General features: G+C 36.8%; 1 protein-coding gene across 1 annotated transcript in view; it reads left to right on the top strand.

Moving 5' to 3' along the window:
- The window catches only part of LOC139723384 (receptor-type tyrosine-protein phosphatase mu-like), a 75,417-nt gene extending 55,598 nt beyond the window's left edge, over positions 1 to 19,819 (top strand). Inside the window, exons 12-30 of the mRNA XM_071634631.1 lie at positions 367 to 430; positions 978 to 1,080; positions 5,266 to 5,300; positions 6,180 to 6,604; positions 7,795 to 7,882; positions 8,946 to 9,022; positions 9,459 to 9,495; positions 11,123 to 11,220; positions 11,558 to 11,680; positions 13,055 to 13,224; positions 13,903 to 14,038; positions 14,196 to 14,345; positions 14,704 to 14,803; positions 15,410 to 15,486; positions 15,956 to 16,090; positions 16,891 to 17,016; positions 17,748 to 17,896; positions 19,073 to 19,208; positions 19,706 to 19,819. Coding sequence (XP_071490732.1) covers positions 367 to 430; positions 978 to 1,080; positions 5,266 to 5,300; positions 6,180 to 6,604; positions 7,795 to 7,882; positions 8,946 to 9,022; positions 9,459 to 9,495; positions 11,123 to 11,220; positions 11,558 to 11,680; positions 13,055 to 13,224; positions 13,903 to 14,038; positions 14,196 to 14,345; positions 14,704 to 14,803; positions 15,410 to 15,486; positions 15,956 to 16,090; positions 16,891 to 17,016; positions 17,748 to 17,896; positions 19,073 to 19,208; positions 19,706 to 19,819 — 2,343 coding nt within the window. The remainder of the gene's footprint in view (positions 1 to 366; positions 431 to 977; positions 1,081 to 5,265; positions 5,301 to 6,179; positions 6,605 to 7,794; positions 7,883 to 8,945; positions 9,023 to 9,458; positions 9,496 to 11,122; positions 11,221 to 11,557; positions 11,681 to 13,054; positions 13,225 to 13,902; positions 14,039 to 14,195; positions 14,346 to 14,703; positions 14,804 to 15,409; positions 15,487 to 15,955; positions 16,091 to 16,890; positions 17,017 to 17,747; positions 17,897 to 19,072; positions 19,209 to 19,705) is intronic.
- The last annotated feature ends 3,327 nt before the right edge of the window (positions 19,820 to 23,146 follow it).

The following is a 23,146-nucleotide window of genomic DNA, read 5'->3' as shown; positions in this document are numbered from 1 at the left end:
TTTTAATGCTTGTTCACACATGCTTAAAAATGTGCATTGGTTTCATCCCATTGCAACGAATTAAAACCTCTAGATTTGTAGAAGTGAAACCTAAAGAGCATTCGAACCTCAGGGACTCAGTGTTTGAAGTCCATAAGACCGTAAGGCAGATGTTGGCCAAGGAGACCAAGAAAAAAAAATCAAAGTCCCACAGGACTGTACTGGTTCACTGCAAGTACGAATTGTGAAAATGATTATGACGTAATAAAAGAAGTTTTCATTTAATATCAGTACATACAAGGAAATGGAAAGAATGGACCACTTATCAAGGCCTGTATGTCTCTTATAGACATGTATATTTCATCTTTATAACTTTCTATCCCACAGGTTCGCACCGTCAATTGTGCCGGTGAAAGCGACTGGTCACCTTTAACCACTGGTGAAACAAAAAGTACGTTGTTAACGAACTTGCAGTTGGATTGATTTACTCTAGTTACATAATACAATGGATGTTTTTGTGCTGATTCTCACCGGATGCAGATGATAAATCTGACTTACACTTTATGACAATATGAAGGCAGTCGATTATTTCTTGGAATATACACCCTGGTTGGGATGCTGCAAATGCTGCAATGCTGCCCTTCACCATAATGGCAATGGATTGTACGTGCCTGAAATGTTTGTAACCTCACATCACTTAGGTAGATTGCCATGAATACAGAGGTGTACAGTAGAAAGTTGGCCTATCTGTAGCAACACGTCAAGAAGATTTGTAAGGGATGTCTATTTTATGTGTGTTCGTATCCATCTGCTTCTTGCAATTATTTGCACAAAAATTAGATTACTGCATGCATATGCATGCAAAACTGTTCATACTGTCATGTGAATGTGTGCTTGACACCCCGTGTACAAGCTTTCTGCCACTTTGCAGTTGTGTATGATTATGTGTGTTATTGGTTCCACGTACGTCACATCTCACTGTCATCTCTGTTTCACAGGCGAACCTGATGCAAATGGTGCTTTAGCTGGTGGTATTGTAGGTGGTGTTTTCATCTTCTTCATTATTGTGGGTCTGGTGGTGGGCTTCATTTCCAGGAGAAGGTATGTTTTATTAGGAGCCAAAACCATCGACGCATTTTGCGTATTGCCGTGTGTTCTCTACATTTCAACAGAGTCACTTCTGAGAAAAAGGTTTGGTAGCATAAAACTGCCTCTTACGGCTCTCTTACATCCGGTCGTGCGTGGTGCTACGAGTGGTTTGCGTGCCAAAAATGGGCCAACTAGTGAGATGCACGCAAGTGGAAAGTACCTTTTTTGGTGGTCGCAAACATGACGCATAGCACGCAGCCTGAAAACTGGCCGGCCAGTTTTTTTGCTACGACCTGGCTGCGACAATTAGCACGCGTGGGGCACGCTGGGAGTACGCAAGACAAAAGTACTAAGTAAGTTCGATAGGCGTGCGTGTAACGCAGGCAAAAACATGCAACAATTTCGGGGGGTATTTTCCCACGAAGGCGTACTTACCACGCAAGAGGCTCTTACTTTCCACTTGTTTTCCATGTACGTGTTAACAAAAGGGGGTGAGCGCACTTCCTCCGTGCATATTACCTACTTCCAAAATGCGTGGTGCGTACTACTACCGTGCTTGTGAAGTACGTCACACTCAGACGACGAAAGTGATCAGCACGATAAAAAGTGCGTCAGAAGTACGTATGTTGAAACATGCTCAGGTGCATCGTGCTCCTATATAGAAGCTGATACGGACAACGTGCGTTCAGTTCCGCGTCAACATTTTCTGCAGTGAGTCCACATAAATAATGTAGAGACTCAGTGCACCCTATTGTGATTATCCGTGCGTTCTTCCAATTTGACGCACGATTGTCTAGCTTAACACTTCCGTGCTCCTTACGCTTCACTTGCAATTCACGTACAATTATCCCACTCATTGTGTGCGACAGAAGTAGAGATCTTACGCGCTCCTTACTTCTTCCTACTTCCAAAAAGGCGTACAGACCACTTGCGGGTCTCACTTTTCGAGCAAGACACACCCACTCATTAAGTACTTGCTACATACTTCCCCTCCGATTTAATTTTAAACCCTGCGACATCTCCACGCCTGACAGGAACTCCGAGTCCGCATGATCTCTAAACACGCACGACGGGATGTAAGAGAGGCTTTATAGCAACCAATATAGAAAAGTAGGCAAATTGTCACCATTTAACTATTGAATAAGTTCACAAACTTTCCAGACCATTTGGGTGTTGTTTATTTTTGAATGGTGTGTATTTGTAAAGACATATAATATTATTATGTCACATAACTGTTATACACAAATTGATTTAATCGACTAGCCAGCACGCTGTTGCCAGTTCTTTTTTGCCAAACTATATTTCAACCATTCATTGTTGTGACTTTGTTGACGATGTTTTTTGTTTGGTAAATAAATTTCATTTCATTTCATTTCATTATTGCGCTGCATATGATCCCTTCCCAGCCAAAGGCTAAATTACATCACATTGTGTTAGTGTACATTGATTAGTAACAAAAAATAATCACTAGGATATCTCGTAATATGAGTAGGCAATGAGTTAGTAATAAGGAATTATAAATTTGCCTTGAATTGTATTGCATTTTATTGAATTTTATTTTCCGTCATATAAAGATATACAAAAAGAAAGATATGCAGTGTATTAGATGAAAATGGATACTTTAACGGAGGGATGTCCCTAATCAGTGCTGGTACCATAACAGCGGTGTTTTAAAAAGGGGTCCATTAGATGAGAAATATAGACAAACAGAATATCCACTAACGTGATAAAAAGTATATACATTCAGATTATTTGATTTTGAAGAATTTGCAATTGTTTGATATATTTCTTATCACTTGAATCAAGTTTGATATCAGCAAAATGATAAAGTAGCAAGGTAATGGACTGATAAATCACCTTCAGATTAGTTTCATTGATAAAATGTCGAAGTCTGCCTAAATACTTTACTAATCTCCCAGCTCTTTGCACAGATTTCCGATATATATATAAATATATATTTATCCCATTTTATTTTTTAAATTGCAACAAAACCGAGGTATCAAATATTATACACTTGTTGTTTAGTGGTATACTCTATATAAAAAACACCTAATCTGTTTGTTACATCTATTCAACATGTGCCTTGATCCATCAGTAACTAAAGACAGAGTCTTTTCAAAATGGATAGTTTATTTGCTCACATCCACTTGTAGACAAAAAACAGATCATTTACCAAGATTTCTATGTACACTATCAATATTGTTATCAGAAAAAAATACTGAACTGAAGAATGAGGGAAAAAATCTGAATAAATCACTGATAAAAACGATGAACAGAAGCGGACCAACAATCGATTAATGTAGGACCTCAAAAGATATTGGTAGTAGAGCTGAAACCTTGAATTAAGTGAAGTGCAAATGGATCACCCCTTCAGATAATCGGTAAACCATGGCAGACACTCATCTGATACACCAACATTGCATAATTTAATTAGAAGCTAATCGTGATCAATGGAATCCAAACGGGTTTTTTTTGTTCTTCAAGTCTATGAACAATAGTGAATACGCTCCCTGTGTGTTTCCTTTCTGTGGCTTTCATCCATTCATTGGTAACTTTGACTAGGATGTGACGATTTAATAATGCTTTCACATAAATTTAACTTGTTTGGAAAACAAAAAATATTTTCATTAAGGAAGACCATCTCGTTTTTGTACAAATCTTTCTAGCGGTTTAGATCAGTGGGTAATGCTGAAATAGAACCAAACTTATTTCGAGAATTAATAATACCAGATTTATGAATAGGAATAACCTTTGACATTGGGGGAGCTTATTCTCAAACAAAGATCTTTGAATGATATAAGTTAAACAAGGCACAATGTTGGGGGCGCTCAAAAATCCCATCAAGACTAACCAAAATACTTTCTCTCAAATTTCTCAATTCTCTAAGCATATCATCTTCAAAAAAGGAAACCAAAAAAAAAGTAAACACTTTTTCTAGTTGTTATATTTCATAGAAGATGTTGATAAGAATAATTTTGTCAACTACCATATTAAAGATTTGGCTATCAATCTGGTAGCTTTAAACAAAGTGAACTTCAGCATGAGTGAACACAATCGTTTTTGTCCTGCAAGGCAGAAAAGTAAAAAGGGCAAAAATTTACATATTGAAATTGATTTTTCAGATGCCCTTAAAGATAATGTGAAGAAAAGACCAAGTTAACGCAATGAGAGACATGGATGAAAAAGCAGAAATAAGTTTCCGTTCCCTTGTTTGTCTTTACATTCTAAAAAAAATAAAAATAAAGGTGAAACTGAAGGGGGAACATAAGAATCTTCTATCAATTCATATGTTAAATGACAGAGAGTAAGCCGAACAAGGTGATGCAATCGACAACATTTTTTCATTTCACTTTTTAATTGAGGAATTTAAGAATTCGTGAGAAATTTCAAGAATTGAATATTATTTCATTTTTTTAAAATTTGGAATGATGATTCATGATTTTGGGGTTTTTTTGTGGCAAACTTATATGCATTTCTATTGTGTTGAATTTGTCTCTTTAACATTGTTATGTGGAAGAGCACATTCGCCTGAATAACAACTTGTCCATTTTTGCAATTTTTACTTTTGTGCCTTTGAAGAAAAAAAAAACCCGAATGTGTTCACTCATGTGTAAAGTTTCCCTTTCTATTGGCCTACTCGGTTGCTAACCAATTAAATTAACTTTAACATGGTATATAAAACATAATTACTAGCCAAATAGCCGATGAGGAAGATGAACTTGAAAAAGTGTTTACGGTCTTTTTTGTTGTGTGTATATACAATGTATCATTTTTAAATTGTGACACAGTGGTTTGGACAAACAAACAAACAGTCGCAGAAAACTATCAAGTGTAAGGTCTACACAATACTTACTATAGACTGAAATTTCTCAAGACTGACAAGTTTGGTGATCTGTTCAATTCATGATTTTATATATAGGGGCAATTTACCATTTCATTTTTGAGATGTCCATGTTCATCAAAGAACAGTTACAACAAGTTTTGATAGAACAGACTGGCAAAAAGACTATCATAACTATTGGCGGGCATTAAAGGCTCAGTTTAGTTTGTCTAAGAACACACAAACATTACTAGGAAAAGGTTGCACAAAAAAAAGAAATATGACAGGAACTCCGCATCAATTTTTTCATTCAGATTTCTTCAGATTTACACATATTAATGTAATTTGCTCTGTACAATTCATGTCTCGATGTACAGGAACCAGGACCAAAAACAGCTTAATATCATAGATGGTGAGTAATATCTTTAACACAACTCTTCGTAGATGTATGATACTTATTTTGTTGTGCCGAAATGAAAGCCCCTGTAAAGAGTTATATATAAATTTATCCTTGTATTGGTAAATTACTTATACAAAAACAAAATGATACAAAACAAAACAAAATATGAGTCTTGTCAAGAGTTCTGAAAAAGGAGAATACTGTAGTTGATATGTAACAAATTCGTTACAAAAAAGAAATGAATGAATAAAAACTATCAAACCTCAGATTAGAAAAGGATGATAATACACCCAACACCAAATCGAAATACTACCTTTTAGATTGAACGACGCAAACTTGATGCAGATGAATATCAAATAAGTAATCAACTTCTACTACACGAATCGAAAATTCACTAACCCAATCCTATATGGTGCATTCCAATCTTTGTGATGACAATAATGGCAATTCTTTGGAAAAATATGTGTGACATGTTATATCACTCCTCCGAAATGAAACTAGTCAGTCCGAGAGAAAACGTGCAAACGTTTCTCACTAAAATGTGTGCGGCATAAGTTACACACACGGCAGCTGATGGGTGAAATCCACATGTACAAATTCTATTGCTTATCATTTATTAGAAACATAATTCATTTTTAACTGTAATTCTGTTATCACGTGGATATCATATTAAAGTTAGGTAATAGTATTTGATAGTGAATTTGTTTAATTGTATCAGGAAGGCAATCATTTTACACCTGATGAATTCCTTATTCTACTTTTGATTTTACTAAAACATATTTTCTTGTGATACGTATTTTTCTTAAATGTAAGGTCAAAATTGTGATGCACATCCTCTTCGTTTGTATTTGTTGATCCTACTGTTCTCATCTTTTTATCCTTGAATCACAGTTTCCGCCCCAGAGCAAGGCCGTGATACCGTTGTGTGTGAAAATGCTTATGCTGTTGCACCAGAAAATAACCTGTATGAAGGTTTAAAAAATGTTCCAGTCATAGAACTGGCTGCATCCTCCTGTAACCCAGAACGCAAATCAGAATCAATGAATCCAAGGTGCTACCGCAAATACGAGCTGATTCTTCAGGATGACAGTAGGAATATAGAGATGACTACTTTCAAGGGGTGTGGCTCCCCCAGTTGTAGCAAGAAATGGAGTGGTAGTCATGACAACCTAGATGAACCAGAGATGGAGGAGAGTAACAGGAATAACATGTACCAGAATCTTGCAGCTCCTGGTCCTATACCTGTTCATGAGCTCCAGGCGTACATTGAGCACAAGAAGGCAGAGAAAGGCAATGGACTCATCCAGGAATACCAGGTAAATGTTGCAATTGTATGGACATAAATTATTATTTTCTCAACTGATGAATGATGTGATTTTATATGCCCTTCTGTACAGAAGTCAATAGGCACCGTACTAGTAGCTGCATACAGATTCAAGAAACAAGCCAACTATGGAAAATTCAATGTACAAAACAGATTATGAGCTGAATTCAATTCACCAAGATCGCTGAATAAAATGCCTGTGGGGACGCAGTATTATGAAATATATATCACTGACTTCCATTATCAAATGTGATCCAAAATTCCTTAACTACCATATATATATATAAAGTCACGACCGTGGAATGATTTGTGAATAAAAGATATTTGTGACTCCTTGTGGACTTCCAATTCTTTTAAACATATTTTGCTGTCCTATATGTCTTTTTTTTTGTGTTTCCAACTAATTGTTGTTGCTTTGATGCTGATCTTTTACCACCATTTTCATCGATTTTTGTTATGAAGGGTCCACACTCTACAAGCACTGTCTTTTCAGTGGGTCTCTCCGTTTTTCGAAAGTCTATATTGATATCTCAATTTATTTCACTTTATACTTCAGTCCCATTACAAGTAAGTTTACAATTATTGTTGTTTACTCTGTTAGATCCACATTGTTTTGTTTACATGATTTCAGTTACTAAAGAAAATGAGATGTATAAATTATTATGTTATCTTTACTGGCCAACCCCCCCCCCCGGAAATTTCAATTTGAATTTGAAATTGAAATATACATAGAGAGAGTGTGTGTTCAGAAGATGCCTATAGGCATAATATTATGCCTCATATGGGAACGGAGTGTACATGTGTTATTGTAGAAAAGTCATGAAGCATAGTTATTTGTGCATTTCAATTTGGTCATTGTTACACATTGCACATATCTGAGTCAGGGTTGGGTGTAGAAAGCTTATTTAACAGGTGAATGCAAATACAACGACGTATATTGGTGACACACTAAGTTTTGACGCCATAAAGTTAGACACTATCCCTGTCTTGTTCATGAGTTTGCCACTACGTATATATCATATATATATATTTACATAACAAATATTATATACTTATAACTTAGTATATATTTATGCTTAATGTATATATATATATATATATATATATATATATATATATATATTCAATGGGAACACTAATGGATTATGCATTGTATCAAAAACATTGCTTTCTATTGTTAAGATGCTAAAAAGCAACCAGCTTCACCCATGGAATGTGGCATCAAAGGAACAGAACAAGGCCAAGAATCGCTTCGAGAACATTATAGCATGTAAGCCTCACAATTGACTATTGAATGTTCTGTCTTTGCTAGAAAGTATGCCTATTCATAAAGGAATGTATTGGCCTATCGTACTAGCTTTTTGTGTCTTGTTTTACGTGTCCATTTGGATGCTAATTTGCCTGGACCCTGTTCTGACTCAAGTGTTCAGATCTGGCAGTTGAGCATAGACTGATTTCATGTGCTTCACATGCATGTCTGGTCATGGTTACTGAAAGTGTCATGGTGTTAGTTACGAGTCTAGTTTGATCAATGCAATGTCTATGTCCAAAGTGCCGCTAACTCCGGTACGGTTGAAAATGATATCAATATTAAAAATGTTCACTTCTACATACACTTGCTGTTGTTTCGCGGTTGCATGTGTTTAAGTTCCGAGATGTTATAATTTGTTCAAGATTGTGCCAAAACTTTTTGGAAATGTTTAGCAGTTTCATGTGAAAATTATATGACAGAAAACAGTAAAATTTTGACTTGTTTGTTGTGCAGTTGCATTTGATTGCTATGTTTTATTTGTAATCAGTGCCATAGCAAACTGTCTGTCTTTGTCACCGTGCAAAACTACTTCGAACAAAAATTGTCCTGTTTATGTGTTTGTTTTTTTCTGTTCTCTGTTACTATGTTTATAAATACTCTTATGAGTGTTGTGGCTTCATGATTTGTGTATAGATCTCAGTGTACCAACTCACTAAAAATGACACTCAGTAATTACAATGCAAATGCTACATATTCCATCAATGTTACAGCAGTCGCAAATATGGCATTAGCTGGACACCACTATTGACAGAATAAGTTTGTGAAGATGTACTAATAGAACTGTTTTTGTTTTTTGCACACATTTGTTTTAAATGATGAAACCTTTTAGTGGTAACCTATCTTACAGAGTCACGTATTTTATGCAAAAGAAATCTTGCATTTGTTAGAGGAGATATTTTACGCTACTTGTTACAAACATGGCAGCGTACAATGGCGGTGTGGTATGACATATATGAGTATTCACACATTGCCAACAACATACATCTATACCTGTTTATCTTGTGGTTCTTAAATTGGACAGACGATCATTCCCGAGTCGTTCTGGAGACTGTGGATGGTGATCCCCACTCAGATTATTACAATGCAAACTACATCCGTGTGAGTATCATAGTCATTCCATGACTACAATTTTCTTCAGAGGTGTAGCATAGGGTTTTGTATCAAGCAAACATTATAAGATATTCTCCGTGAAAGAGGAGAATGTTTGGGTCACAATTATAAGTTATTTCAGGAAATATTTACAAAAGCCAGTTCTAGACCAGTAAGTGTATTTTTTTTTAAATTTGTGGTGCTTCCAGTTGTCACTCTGTAGCTCACTGCAATCTCTCCAGTATGGCTTATGAAATGAGTGATGTGAGAAAAATAAAATCAGAAGTCTTTCTGATAACTTTTCCCCTGATAAGTTCAAGACATTTTACTCATTTTTAATGTTTAAAACAAACATTAAAGTCCTTCTGACTGAAACACAAAGTCTCTTGAATATATTATGATCATGGACAGGCCACCACTTAAAATTCATATTTCTTTGCAACAGAATTTCAGAGGAGAAAAGGTGATAATTGCATCACAAGGTAAGAAACTACAAAATATACAGGATGCAATCATATATGCTGTGTGCAATTTTGTTTGTAGATTTGTTACTATTCCTTTATTTTATACTGAGTTGAGTACATATGAAATTATGTGACTGTGACGTGCATTGTTAAAGAAAGTTAACTGAAAAATGAGGTAAAATTAAAGTATCGACATTAGAACATGAGTGCTACCAATGTGCATATTTACATTTCTTTTTGATTTGTAGTGCTCTTCGTCCTGAAACTGATGTTGAGAATTATGACAGATGGAGTCAACATATTGCTTGGAATATTGTATGACAATTTCAAACGGGTGCACATCACGAGACCGACACCCACGAGTCATACAGCCCACAACTCATGCAGCCCATGAGTCATACAGCTTACGAGTTATACAGCTCATGAGACATACAGCCCATGAGTTCGACACTAAGTTAACAAGGCCCACGAGACCGACACATAAAGCCCCGTGTTACCTAGTGTCGAACTCATGGGCTTTATTTCCCTAGTGTCGAACTCATGGTCTCGTGAGCTGTATGACTCGTATCATTATAGCCCTGCTTTCAGTGTTTGAACTTGTGGGCTGTATGACTCGTGGGTGTCGGTCTCGCGGGGTGGCCCCTTTCAAACAACTACAAATCTCTTCCCTTTACAACTGCTGGGATCTCAAAAGCAGACCACTTTTCATTTTACTATAATAAAAAAAATATATTGTTCTCATGTCATTATCTACCAAATTGAAAACATTAGAATCCTACAGAAAAGGACAAACCAGTTGTCATGTGTGTGTTCCACATAAGTAAAGAGAAGTACTTAAAATGACTGGTATTGAACAAAGCATTGTTTTGAAAAGAAAAGCAAGAAGTAGGAGAAAATACAAGATTTTCAATGAATATCTATCAGTCATGATTTATCAATCTTGTTTAATTGCTGATGCAATACACGACTAATGATAGTACTGCTAACCTCCAGTATTTTTGTTGATGAGAAACCGATTACAGTTGATATGCGAGAACTTCAATTGCCATCTCAAAATGTCATGTTAATGGTGGAACGCCTATCATGGAGCTTACTGATACCATTTGATCTTTATACCAATCTTGCCATGGTGCCGAAATCAATTCTAAAAGTTACAATCCCTATCAATTGTGTCTAATATCATACTAATTCACGATGTTTGTGTTCTATAGGCAAGGAAATCTTAATGCTATAAGATTTCAAACATTATCATCTAATGATCTATTAGAACTTTGCATTCTGTAGATTTTATTGTAAAACTGTACAATTGGATGTGGATTTATTTTTTTTTGTCTCATGATTTGCATTTATTGCCTCTTTACTACAGATTGATCATAATATTATACTGAAGCAAGATATGTATAGGGAAAGACTGATAGGATACTTATGCTTGATTTGTTCTCATAAGCACATTAAGTTAAACACCCGTTCTGTATAAATCTTATTTCCATGAGAGTTACTGGTATGCAATAAATGTCTTCCCTCATGCACACCCCTCAATAAAATGTGTCTCTGACAACAGCACTTCATTCACTTTCTGCGTGGTATAATGTAACATTACTGTGTGATAATATTTGTTATTGCTTTCAATTACTTTGCTGTGTAGCTCCAAACGAGGCATCACTGACTGATTTCTGGAGGATGATATGGCAGGAAAATGTTGAGACCGTTGTCATGGTGACAGCTTTGACTCAAAATGGAAAGGTCAGTATCACTTTCTTTTGAACAATGTTCATAGAATGGATAATGAAATGAGTGTGTCGTTTGATCGTTGATTGTCACCGTGCATTAAAAGACATGACCACAAAACTGCTTACAAATCAAATTCGAGGCAATTAAAAAAATCAAACTGTTACACCCCCTTTGCCTCTGCCACAGAGTAATGTTTTATGATACTTTTATTGTCACTTTGCAAGTCTTGAATACTTTATTTGCATTGTTAATGATAACTAATCAATTATATGGACTATTCCTCTTGATACCTGCTTTGACAAAACTGTCCCTATAGGAACTGAAATGTAGAGTATCTCTTTTTATTAAGGACGAATGCACGCAATATTGGCCAGAGGAGACACGATCCATCAACATTGGAAACTTCTCCATTTTCTTGTTTGAGGAACACACATTCTCTGATCATGTCATCAGGGAGTTGGACGTTAAGATGGTAAGATGTATTCTCTTGAACTTGAAATCTGCACGTGAGAAATGGATCTTCAATTAGATATAAATTAAGCTACGGTCACAAAGATTCATACCAACGATGCTTTCGTACGAATGTCACTGTTCGTACGAATTCTGAAGTTCGTACTACCACCTTACGAAGAGAGGGTTTCGTACGAGGTTAAAAACAAAATCGTGGACAAGACCATTGACCAGGCTACAAATTTACGTATGGTTTACGAACGTTCTACGAACGCTGGTTTCGTATGGCCTTCTTAAGAAGATCTTACGAAATTGTCTAAAATTGTTCGTACGGCGTTCGTAGCAGTTCTTATGGTATTTGTGACCAAGCCATTAGCAAGCATGTTACATCATCTTAAAGAACCCCGACCCTCCTTGAAAAAAAAGTAAATGTGGACAGTCACTAGGTTAGAAATTTATTTTGCTGCAAAGTAGATACTTAGGCTTTTTGGACAATCTGCAGTTCGCCCGTCCCCCCCCCCCCCCCACACACAAAAAACAAACTGAAGTTTGCTTTGTATTGCTTTGTTTTGAATGAACTCATAGCATAAAAAAGTACAACATCACAAAGTTATTGCAACTACAATGACCTGAAAATTGCAAATTGCCATGACCCGCAATGTTTTTTAACTCCTAAAGAATCCAGAACACAGCAGCTCGTCTCGTCTCTCGCACCAAGAAATCCGACCACATCACTCCCATCCTTCGCTCCCTTCACTGGCTCCCCATGGTTCAAAGAATTCAATTCAAAATACTCACCCTTACCTACAAAGCCAAGCACGGTTTAGCCCCTGGATACATCTCTCAACTATTAGTTCCCGAGAATTCATCCCGTGTCCTGCGATCATCTCGCTCAATCCATCTCCAACTTAGCCCTGGACCCATACCACGTACCCGCTATGGCAGTCGTGCTTTCGCCGTCGCTGCGCCCCAACTATGGAACAAGCTCCCCCTGCACATCAGGTCTTCACCCTCGCTAGATACGTTTAAGACCCTCCTGAAGACACATTTAATGAAGTCAATATAAGTTGAAGTTACTATGATGTCATGTTTTTCTACATGCGTATGTTATGTTTTCTTCTTTTCTGTGTGTGTCTATTAAGTATGCAAATTCTAGTATTTGATTATTGCTAAAGTATATTATGTAATGTAAATTATTGTAGAGTTTTGTAGTTATGTTGAATATAATATTACGTTTTGGTATAATTATGATATATGTAAGGCGCTTAGAAACTGTGTATTAAGCGCGATATAAATGTTGATTATTATTATTATTATTGTTTCAATTTCAGGTTTCATTACACCTGCTGAAATGCAAACTGTAAAGTCCACTTTTACTACTTTATTCAATTTGCAGGGAAGAAGTGAAGAGAAAAGAACAGTCACCCAGTTCCACTACATGTCCTGGTCTAAGAAGGAAGTCCCTGAGGACTACACCACTCTCCTTGACTTTGTTGACGTTGTTCTCCGTCACCACACGACAATGCCTCTATTTAAAAGGAACAGACCAATGCTTGTACACTGCAGGTTAGTATGCATCAGCCTGTGCTCTGTCGTCTTCACGATCGAGTTACTTGTAATTGACTTTCTGACTTTTTGACTTCTAATTGACTGTAATCTGACTTTAGTCACTGTTTAATGGTGAATACATGTACAGGAGATGTGTTTAGCATGAGAATAATTGGGCAGAAATACATTATTTCACAGAAAGTGTATTTCTTTTGTTTTGCTCATGCAAAAAAAAACGAAGAAAAGAATCTCGTAAGATTATTTCCTGAGCGATGAATTACAAGAGGGTTTTTGTTTTCATTCTTTATTTCATAATGCATTCAATAACTGTATTTTTGCATTTTTTAAAAATCAAATACTGCTGTAGACTTATAGGCGTTTGTAATGGATACATGTAATAGGGTTTTGTAATGGATTAATCTTCCAAACACTCAATCTATTTAGTTTGAGATCTGTAAAACTTTGTTGTGTTGTCCTACAATTTACAAGTGGCTCATATTCTATGGTATTGACATAATTATTGCATAGTTCTTGTACATGCTCCATTCCATATTCTTGAAAATTCTGTTTTCTTTTGCTTGGTTTGGAAAACTGATAGTTTGCTATGATGGCCTACACATTTGTCATTTGCTGCATATACCAGTGGCTGAATATGACATCATTTGCTTTCTGATGTTGCTTATCTGTCTCCTTCAGTGCTGGAGCAGGAAGAACAGGTACCTTCCTCACCCTCTATAACATGCTGTTTATGATGCGAGAGATTGAAAAGGTGGACATCTTTGGCTTTGTCAACCAGATGAGGGAAAACCGTATCAAGATGGTAGACACACAGGCAAGAACATGCGATTCATTTTGACTTCTCCTATGTAACCCTGACCTTGAAAAATACTTGTGCAGCTTTCAAGTCTTTCTTGATATTCTGTGGTCATGTTTTAAAAACACTCTTGCAAAGACAGTTAATCACAATCTAAACCCTCCTCCTCTTTCAGGATCAGTATCTGTTCATCTACAATGCTCTTCTTGAAGTCTACTTCCTGGGCCAGACCCACACTCCTGTGGCACAGTTCAAGAAGAAGCTATCTACTCTGAACAGAGTGGACCCAAAGACAAAGAAAATCAACATTCAGCTTGAATATGAGGTAAGAAAAATTGAGCAACACCAATGCCACGACACACAGCTAGACTTTTGTTCATGACTGGCTGAATGAAATTTTGAAAAAGTATACATTCTCTTTTACCTTGGGGGAAAAATGAGGAAACTGGGAAATGAAACAACATTCCTGCAAGATCTACCTCAATGCAAATATGTTGTGGTGGAATGTTGCATAAACATATGCAGAGATAGGCTGACGTGACAAAAGGCATCTATTGTCACAGTGATCACTTATCACTGCACTCATAAATGCTGAGGTTATTATAGAATCACTCATTGCTTTTCTTCTGAGGACAATTTAGAGAGAGCTCTTTTAACTTGACAGAATAATTTATCTCTTACAGTTGCTCGACTCACTGGCACCGGTTCCTCCAAGGAACGCCTTCAGAGGAGGAAAGATGCCTCAGAACAAGAACAAGAACAGATTCCCAGACATCTTGCCCTGTGAGTCAATGCATCCAACTGATGGAACTTGCACTTCTAAATAAGAAAATAATTTAAATCATTTCTCCACTTTTATTTTTTTTTTCAGTATTGTTAGGAGAAAATAAATTCCTTTTTGAAGAGATGATGTCTAAGAGATGATGTCAATATGATAGGGGTAAGAACAGGGCTGGTGCTGCATTTTTAAAAAAGGGGGAGGGAAGTTTATATTTCCTGTGCCACTAACAGTTTCATCAGCTGACAAGTAAAAAAAAGTCTTACCCACACTTTTCTCCTGCCACTTTTTTGTTTCATCAGTTGACAAACAAACAAACAGACAAACAGACAGACATAGGCCTTTGGCTGCAATTTTATTGATGGTACAACTTCTGGGGGTTAATCGGCAAAAAGGCTTAACCACAATTTCTGGTGCCACTTCCAGGGGAAAAAAAGTAAGTGGATCCCAAAGTGGTTATACCCTATGCATTGTGAAAAAAAAAGTGGAGGAAGGGGGTCTGAGCCTCCCCCTTGCACCTGCCCTACTTGAGTGGGGGGAGTACCTTGTACTCTGCTCATTTGTGCATTATTATAATACATATCACCGTGATTTATTCTTTGCACCTCAAGTGGAGAGAAAGAGACCATGTCTTATCTCAGAGGGACTTGAAGATTCCACCGATTACATCAATGCATCGCTAATGAATGTGAGTATTGATGATTACCACACCTTTTCTAGGAGTTTATTCAAGGCCATAGGTTCCCATGACATGTTGAAAACACAAAATCAAATAGATATGACAGAAATGGGTTTAGAGAAACTATACATGACTTATATCTAATGCTTTGAAACCTCAAATTCAGCTTTAAAAATGGTAATGGCCATCAAAAAACAAAACAAAACAAAACAAAACATTGCAGTGGATATTGTGTCCATAATCATGATTAAACAGGTTTACTGGAAGATTTCAACTTCTTGAATGCTTCTACAGAGCAGACAGAAACAAGAAGGAGACTGCTTTTACTACTACCTACTGCTGTCACTTTTGTTTCTACTACTTCTGTCGGCACTACCTGGTGCGATAGGTTACACTGTTATGAGCTTTCTATTTTATATTTCACCACTGCAGCCATCACTCTGCTTCAATAATTGTTGATTTCTTTTTTTCTTTTCAGACCTTCACAGAAGAGGGTGCCTTTGTAGTTACCCAGGCTCCCTTGCCCAATACAGAAGTGGACATATGGCGGCTTGTCTTTGACTGGAAGTGTCCTGTCATCGTCATGCTTAATGAGCTTGACCCGTCTGATTGGGTAAGTGGCAACTCCAAAGAACCAGCATATACAACCCGGCAACAACACCCTATGTGGTACATCTTGTCTTGTAAACAATTGTTGACAAGATAGAGACCTGTACGATATTCCTTTTTTTTTAATACAAACTTTCAACTGTATACGTTCTGAGTAATTTCTTAATATACCTTATGACTTTTTAGCTCACTTTAGGCAAAAGACTCAAGAAAGCTATTGCAGTTATTGATCATCCGATGTCATGTCTGATGTGTATCATGAGGTGTGCTTCATGTGTCAACTCTTTAAATTGTCAGCTTCTCTTGAAAACCCCTGGACTTTCACTTCACTGAGCAAGTAGCATCCCTAAAGTTATGGGATCTTGTCCGACCTTGCCTCACCCAACTCCCTCTTCCTTGAAAGATGAAGTATATAATTATATTCCGACAGTGTCCCCACGACAATACACGTGATTGAGCGTTGAAAGTGTCGGGATATTCGATCACTTCCATGTCAGAATTTTTGTCACGTTGAAAATGTCAATGAGAAAATTTAGCTCTCTCCCGAACGTGAAGAAAAACCCAGAAGTATGTAGGAATGAAATGGAAAAAGACATTGAACAGAATCTTCCAAGAACATGTGCAAAGGTTGCAAATGAATATGGGTGTACTAAAATTTTTATCTGCGTTGTGAACGCTAGGTTTTACAGATAATCTGAAAATTTTATAGTTATTATAAAGGATATACCATGTTCCCCGAGGCATTGTGTTAACATAGCCCACATTTAATTACTATCTCTTCATTCTACTCCTCCACCATTTCAGACATGTCCTCAGTACTGGCCCAGTGCAGGCACCTTTCAGATGGGATCTCTAAACATTACACGAGTAGGATCTTCGAGTGAACCGCACTTTGTTTGCAATACCTTCACTGTCTCAAGCAAGGGAGAGGTTTGTGTAAACTTTGAAAGCAAAACTAGATTTCGGGGTTATCGTACTTTCTCTTTTCTTATACATAGCAGCTCTATACTCTTTGGGGGATGTCTGTGTCTATAAATAGATATATATATATATATTTGTGTGTGTGTGTGTGTGTGTGTGTGTGTGTTTGTGTGTTTCCATTATTTCCTGTTAATGCACTGTGGGAGAGCTTAGAATGGCATGAGATTTTCGTGTATAATTAGAATTTTGTCAGTATCATATCAAAGAGACAAAGCTACAAGTCCATTAATGCTCTAACTTGTGTCTGAGTGGATGGGAAAAACGTATGGATGAACCAAGAGACTGAATTAAAAACCACAGTGGCTTTATCATTGCTCGATTACTGCATTTTTTGCATAAAATCATTACAAGGTAATTGACAGATGTTAACATGATACAGCCATCATACCAACGTATGAAATCCAAACTACCGGTACTCACTCTGGGCATGAACTACTAAGCAATTGTTGCACAAGGCAAGTCTTATCATCTTCTTAGAGTACTGTAATATACAATGAACGGAAATTAGATAGTCTTGACAGGGAGGTCTCACCTCCATGGTCTTGATTTATAAGATATGAAAACCAGTTACGGCAACATCAGCTTAGATTGCTAAGATGGGGATGGTAGTTACAATGTTGAAGTTTAATATTATACTGATGATAAGGATTCCTCTGTTGGCCATTTGTTGTCACAACCAGAGTGTGACTGTGACCCAATTCAGACTGCTTGGATGGAGTGCTGCGAGCACATACCTGAGATCTCGAATGTCACTCATCCACCTTGTGAGGGCAGCACAAAAGGCAGTCAAGACTGCCCACACCTCAGGTCCAGTCATCGTCCACTGCATGTGAGTATTACCCCTACTCTAACTTCTGACTAGGTATAACATTGATGGTTCCAATAGAAAACTCTTTACTAATATGGGAAAGCTTTCGCGTTTAACCAGCAACAAACTTTTCAGTTCAATTTCAATTTAATTTATTTCACATCTTTCAAAAAAAAACCCACGATGATAGACATACATGTACGTATAAAATGTACAGAACAGAACACAGAAATATACACAAAACAAAGCATAAGCAGTACAAGGACAGTTACAATGAAGTATAAACGCAGTAAAAACAGTAAGATCTGCAGCAGATGTGTGGGAATGACAAAAGGCCATTGGCCTGTCAAAGGTCAAACCCTTGATGGACTGCATCTTACAAGTTTGCATTTTAAAAATTATGCTTTTCTTTTCTTTCTCTCTTTTTTTTAATCAAAAGGTCATATTTCTGCCTAATATCTAAGTAACAATATTTAATGTATGATCAAAGAAAAAATATTCATTAATGACCTAACTTTTCATTGAATATTATCTATCTCAGAGCACAAATACTACAAACCAAATACTCTACATAGGTAGGATGGATTGTTTGGAATTACCCTCTGTCTTACAAAGCTGTATAGATGTTGTTGAAGTCATCTTTAAAACATTTTTTTTAATGATGCAGAGAATACAGCAGACCCGGCTGTTGGTACCCATGTATTAAGTTATGCTAGTTTCAAACAAATGCTGGAAGATTCTGCAAAGGAGAAAATTATTAGAACTCTCTAATATTATGTCATATAAGTAGATAAGACCCCTTTTTATGCTATCCCCCCTCCCCCTTTTTTTTTTTTACTGCATACACAGGTCTTTTGAGCAATGTGGCTAACTTTTGATGTGATTGCATGGTTTTAAGTCTAGTGGCTGAGTAGTATTATGTTGGTTTCATAAACAGATGTGTGAAGTGCAAATAGGCACTTCCTACCTTCACATTATCCGTCTGGATTCGATCATGAAATTCATTTCACTTTCGGTACAATGGTCTGTTTGATATGAGCAAACATAAGTAATGAAAGATAATGACCATCGCACTTACTTGACTGAAAAAAAAAATAATATAAGTCGATATAATTGATCACACATCATTGCTCACATTTTGCATGAATTGAATTATGGGTGTGGTTTTACAAGGTGATGACCTTTCATCCTCCACAGAAATGGAACAGGTTGGAGTGGAGTGTTCTGTGCTTTGTGGTCTGTAATTGACAAGTTCGAGAGAAAGAACACAGTAGACATCTTCCATGCAGTGAAGAATCTGCGTGCCAACAGACCCAACATGGTGGAATCACTTGTAAGTGTCTCATCAAGGATGCATGTATAGGCCTATAAGATGCGTATATGACATTCTCTATAAAATTTGTCGTATGTGATGTGGCAAGTCTTGTGGCGCTGAAAAACTGTGATGGTTTGAAAGGTCTCCCTCTTACATAAATCTTAGGCTCGTAATTCCAGTATAGTGTACATGGTTTGAAATTATATTTGCAACTCTGATTTTTTTGTTTGACATCATGGAGCATTGTCAATCCAATTCTTTCTGTCTTAGAAAACATTGCTCCCAAGAAATAATTGAAGAGATTGCAGGAGTTGCAAAGCTGAAATTGTACGTAGTTAAACTTCAAAACAATTCAAGCATATCCGATATTCTTGATAATATCCCATATCCCTCTGACACAAACAACTCGCACTCACCCTGATATTACATGTAGGTACCAGTGTAAGTGTTTTGTGCCTAACATTTATGTATATTGAATGATTTAGTTTTTTTTCTCAATATTGTGCTATCTGCAGGACCAGTACAAACTGTGCTACGATGTCATGAGCAAATATCTATATGGGGAGTCAGCAGGAGAATGTGTGCGTGGATATGCATACTTTTTACTACGAGAGTTGGAAGGGGAGTGAGGACACTTACTTTGTTTGTTCATTTTCCATCTGCTCACGAGAAGATGGCTGGATAGCCCATATTCAGCTACGCAAAGCTGGTCTTTCATGGAGTCCAGTTAGATTTGAGGTGGGACCACTTCACCGGGTTATACACCGTGCTCTTTGCGATGAATGAATGAAGCGGGATCTTTTACGTGCAAGAGTTGTTACTCTCTCATACACGGGACCTCCATTTAATGTCCTATCCGAGGGACAGAGTGTTTTGCCTTTTGCTAGAGGGGACGGTATGCTTACACACAACATTGCTCAGTCCAGACTCGGGTTCGAACCCGGGCCGCGTGATCGTGAGGCCGACACGCTACCGACTGAGCCAACTCACCGCCCAAAAATAACAAGTCACAGTACAAGTTGAATATTAATGTATTATTATCCTAACATTGCATCATTTCTTTAACAGTAAGTTTTCTTTAAAAAGATAGTATAGAACTATCATGCATAACTAGATTGTTATGAGAAGGATGTAGGAATATTCAAATTTAGTAATTCTTTATTTGTAGATAGGGATCAGTAAATTGTGATTCTGCTCAGTTTAAGTGTGTATGTGTCATGTATGTGTTGTGTGTAAGCGCTTGTTTGATTGAATAAATGCATATGAAGTGTTATGGCAGCACCCTTCAAATTCAGCGTACAGCTTTGACAACGAAGAGGAAGTGAGCTTTTCTTGGTTACAACCATTCTTCCACCCCGATACTTGTTAGCGGCAGACTGATGCCCACCAACTCAAAGCTAGCAATCATTGCTTGCTAATGATTTTGGTGTTCTCAATAGAACATGCTTAAATGATTATAGCTGATGCCCACGGAAACCTCATTGATTCTCAACTTTATAATGTACATGTACAACTCGTCAGAAATTAAATAAAAATAGTGAGGGAGAACTCAATCTCATTGAAAAAAACAACAACAAACGAATTTCTGAGTTGTGAAGTCAAGGCTCTATTGCTGTCTGTCTTCCTCGTTACTTTGCCTAGACTAAGCCTGATTTAGACCTCAAGAGCAGCCATTGCGAAGAGATTGCCAGATTATCCTGAAGCTGGCCATGACCATTAGGCACATTCTATCCATAACTGACTCAAAGTATCTATTCTACCTGTCTGTCTATTGTGGGTTTGTGAGGTTTGTGAAGCCAAGTCCCAGGATTCTGTTGTACTAAAAGTGCCATGGCAAAACAATGTCTTTAATATCTCAGTAAGGTTTTATGGTACTATAATAGTGACTATTGGTGGACATTTATTGGTTGCAAGACAAAGTGCTTAATATTGAAGTTCAGTAAAGGGAAGAGTTTAGCGTTCCTGGCCTGAAATAGGAATACTGACAACTTATGGGATTAGAATTGTGTGAGAAACGGAGGGAAAGGATCACCACTTGCTGGAGAATTTATGTGTAAGTTAAATACAATTAGCCATGTATAGATATTACAATGCTTATCGTATATTACCTAAGATATACAAGAGTAATTTGATGATGTACATAATTATAGTCTAGATACCTTCGCTAATGCTTTGTTTGTGTTTATATGTATTCATCCTTTACTTGGTCCTCAGCCCCTGCATTGTAAAAGTAGTGATTGTGTACTATTATGCGTGAATGTACTCACAAATCCATTTTTTCCTGTGAAATATTGATACAATCAGGATCAAATCGACCCTAATGATCTAAGAAAGGTGGATAGTGGATGATTTTAGAAATGATGCTGATTGTGGATAGATTCATATTATATCCTGATTGTTTCCAGGTTTCATTGTAAGGGATAAAAGTGGATATCTAGCTGGAACACACACTGTCCACAGGATGAAGCAATAGCAGTTAGAGTATATATATATATATATATATATATATATATATATATATATATCTCATGTGGATCTTTGTTTGCAGTCACGAACTACTGTGGTCTGCACAAGAATAAACAGGACTTCATTGAATCTTGTATCCCCAACCAAAATCATTTATAAATGTCTTGAAGTTATCAGAATTAACACAATTACACAAATAAAGATTTAATGTAGATGATTTCTCAATTTGCGAAGTAGAAAAAAATTAATACTGATGCATTTTCAGTTTGTGAGGTAGATAATAAGATATAATGTGATGCAACTCCATTGTGTGAAGTAGACAGGAGAGACCAAACATATACAATGCTTACAACTGCTTTTAGACGACATAATTATGTAGCAGTTCACTATGTCAACATGCATTAAAACCCATATTCAAGACACAGCTATATTGGGTGGACAAGCATTAGTGATCTTAATATAATGTACATCGGTGAACAACAGTCATGATTTTACACAAGTCACGAGAAACAATGACTTTATGTTATAAGGATAGTTTGTTTTACAGTTCTTATGTTATATATGTCGATAGTTCCCAGGGACCAATTCAGTCTCCACTAGATTTTATGATGGATGGTTTGAAGTGGTCAGAAGAAATTTTGTGTACCAGGTATACACGTCAGCTTTCTCCAAAATGTGTGTAGATGTAGAATACTCCGGTCAATTTTCCAGTAAGGTAATCTAAGAGCATGTTCTTAAACTTAATTTTGGCAATGTTCAGCTTGTGATTTGCTCATGTACTGTGGCTATTCGATCACCTTTGTCCAAAATATTTCATGTGATTTGTATGTACTATAGATTCATACCGCACTATACTTATGCAATGGCAAATAAAATATTACAAGGAGTGAATTAATTGTGCAGGTCAATGCTATTACATAATCAGTCTATGTTTGCATACGTTATTTACCACTGATGTTAGTCTCACATGATAACTATGATTTAAAACATATTTAAAGGAGACTTCCGGATGATTTTCAGACTTTTACGTTCGAACATGGACCTACTACACACGGACATTCATCGCTCGTTAACTAATTCGTGCACCTGTTTCTGTCAAAAGCGTCACTAAAACATTTTGAACATGCTTTCCTGCTTTGATCCAGTGTTGTCCACCGACAGCCAGCCTGGAAAAAAACAAGACGGCGCTTTGAGAAATCTAAAAACTACGTGCGCAGAAGCTAATAACTCTCTTAAATCAAGAAAAATACATGTGCAGTTGTAGTGTATATTGCGAAATCATCGCTAAAGCAATTTTAATTTGCGAAATGCAAGTACTTTACAAGAGAAAGCAACTAATTAAGCAGATTGACTGTGATTTGTAATCTATTTTTCCCCATTTGTTGCACATTGTTTTAGAGTAAACATGGACAGTAACAGTAGACGACATGCTTGTCTTGCCATTCAGGGATGTTACATGCATGGCCGCAAGTGACCGCTTCAGTAATTAC

The sequence above is a fragment of the Diadema antillarum genome, unplaced genomic scaffold, assembly GCF_040938485.1.
Source record: "Diadema antillarum isolate AM-2024a unplaced genomic scaffold, OU_Dant_1.0 scf00000188, whole genome shotgun sequence".
Lineage (NCBI taxonomy): Eukaryota > Metazoa > Echinodermata > Echinoidea > Diadematoida > Diadematidae > Diadema > Diadema antillarum.
This window is presented reverse-complemented; position numbering and strand designations above follow the sequence as displayed.